This window comes from Coturnix japonica, assembly GCF_001577835.2.
Source record: "Coturnix japonica isolate 7356 chromosome 1 unlocalized genomic scaffold, Coturnix japonica 2.1 chr1random2061, whole genome shotgun sequence".
Taxonomy (NCBI): Eukaryota; Metazoa; Chordata; class Aves; order Galliformes; family Phasianidae; genus Coturnix; species Coturnix japonica.
The window spans coordinates 1-1,456 of NW_015439145.1; the positions used below are offsets into that span (position 1 = coordinate 1).

At 38.3% G+C, this 1,456-nt stretch overlaps 1 protein-coding gene across 1 annotated transcript; it reads right to left on the reverse strand.

Annotated features, from left to right (window-relative positions):
- Window positions 1–17: 17 nt before the first annotated feature.
- On the reverse strand, window positions 18–1,072 carry LOC107306770 (tetraspanin-8-like). Its single transcript, XM_015850120.2, has 3 exons — window positions 922–1,072; window positions 251–325; window positions 18–165 (listed from the first exon to the last, which is right to left on the reverse strand). The coding sequence occupies exons 1-3, from the start codon at window positions 1,027–1,029 to the stop codon at window positions 43–45; spliced, it is 306 nt and encodes a 101-aa protein (XP_015705606.1). The 5' UTR covers window positions 1,030–1,072; the 3' UTR covers window positions 18–42.
- Between the last annotated feature and the right edge of the window lie 384 nt (window positions 1,073–1,456).

Below are 1,456 nucleotides of genomic sequence, written 5' to 3' on the forward strand. Positions count from 1 at the left end.
TAGAGACAGAACAGATGATAGCAACAAACCCCACTTTACTTACTACATTTTACTTACCTGTAGCTGAAACTTCTGCCATGACTCTTGAACTTGTTTTGCATTTTCGGAATTACCTTTCAGTAAATCAGCAGCCTCCTTAAGTGTCAGGTTAAGGCCCTCCTCAAGCTGCAAGTCCAAATAACTTGTTAGTTTTCTATGGAGAAACAAAACTTTGGGAAGACTTCAGTGAAAACGCAGAATAATACTGTACCTGAGGTTTGTACACTGCTCCTAAAATACCCCCTGTGACCTGAAGGATCAGGATCAGCAGCAGTCCAATAAAAAACTAGGAAGGAAACAAAACGGAGATAGAACTATAATAATTTTGACTGACTTGCTCTCATTTCTTTTAGGTGAAAACTACTCTTTCATGTGCCTCAACAAACATTTTGGTAGAAGGAATGGAAGTTTCAGTCAGTTCCTTATTTGGATATGAGAAAAGGGGATTCTTGAGACCAGGTTTGTGCCTCACCACCAGGTGGTCATCAAAACAAAGCACACTGTGGAGCAGTGGCATGACGATCAGCATGTAGCTGGGAGATGCTGAGTAGGACAAGGAAAATGTTCCAGGAGGAGTAGTGGGAGATTAACTGACAAGAAATGCAATAGATATTGAGGGTGACTGGTGGAGGGAAAAAAAAACTAGTGATGTGATCAGGCCTCTCTGGACTCTGTCTTCTATTTCATGAGAATACCCACTATTTTTTCTTCACTTGAAATCAGAAAGGGCTCAAGCATAGGGTATGCAATGAAAATACATGTGCATAGGTAAGTGTTTCATTAAATAAAAATGACCCCATTCTCATTTGGTACTAACAGTGACCTTAATTATCAAATGTACCTGTGGCCTGGTTAAGATAAATAATTGTTTTCCATTCCTACCAAGAGAAGCATGCACCGGCTTTCCCTTATGGCACCACAGCAACCAAGAAATCCTAGGATCATAATGATGGAGCCCACAGCTATCAGCACATCAACCCCGACAAACATATTGCTGCTGCTTATGTCCAGAGCCTGAAAAGAGAAAGAAAAAATCTTTCATTGGCAAGAAATTCCTCCTAAAAATGTCTGTTTCATCCAGAAACAAGACAATAAATAAAAAATTCATTTTTAAAGTATCTTTTAGTTTTATTTCTGTTGATGAATCTTTGCTTTTTTTTTTTTTTTTTCTGCAAGTGGAAAAGTCTGATTATCTTGAAATCTCCTACATTAGCCAGCAGTTAAATAAACAAAATCTCTGTTCGTCATTAGAAGAAGTACACTCCATGGCTTTTCCTGAGAGAACATTTCTAAGAGTAATGTTGGATATATCAGGGAAAGAGTTAGATAGATACATTTTCCAAAGCAGTTTGCTCTTTCCTTTCCTTTCCTTTCCTTTCCTTTCCTTTCCTTTCCTTTCCTTTCCTTTCCTTTCCTT

Coding starts and splice junctions, on each gene's coding strand:
- LOC107306770 (XM_015850120.2), bottom strand. CDS start 1,029: ATGTTTGTCGGGGTTGATGTGCTGATAGCTGTGGGCTCCATCATTATG. Junction 326..921: donor GCCGGTGCATGCTTCTCTTG/GTAGGAATGGAA, acceptor TTTCCTTCCTAG/TTTTTTATTGGACTGCTGCT. Junction 166..250: donor GAGCAGTGTACAAACCTCAG/GTACAGTATTAT, acceptor TTGGACTTGCAG/CTTGAGGAGGGCCTTAACCT.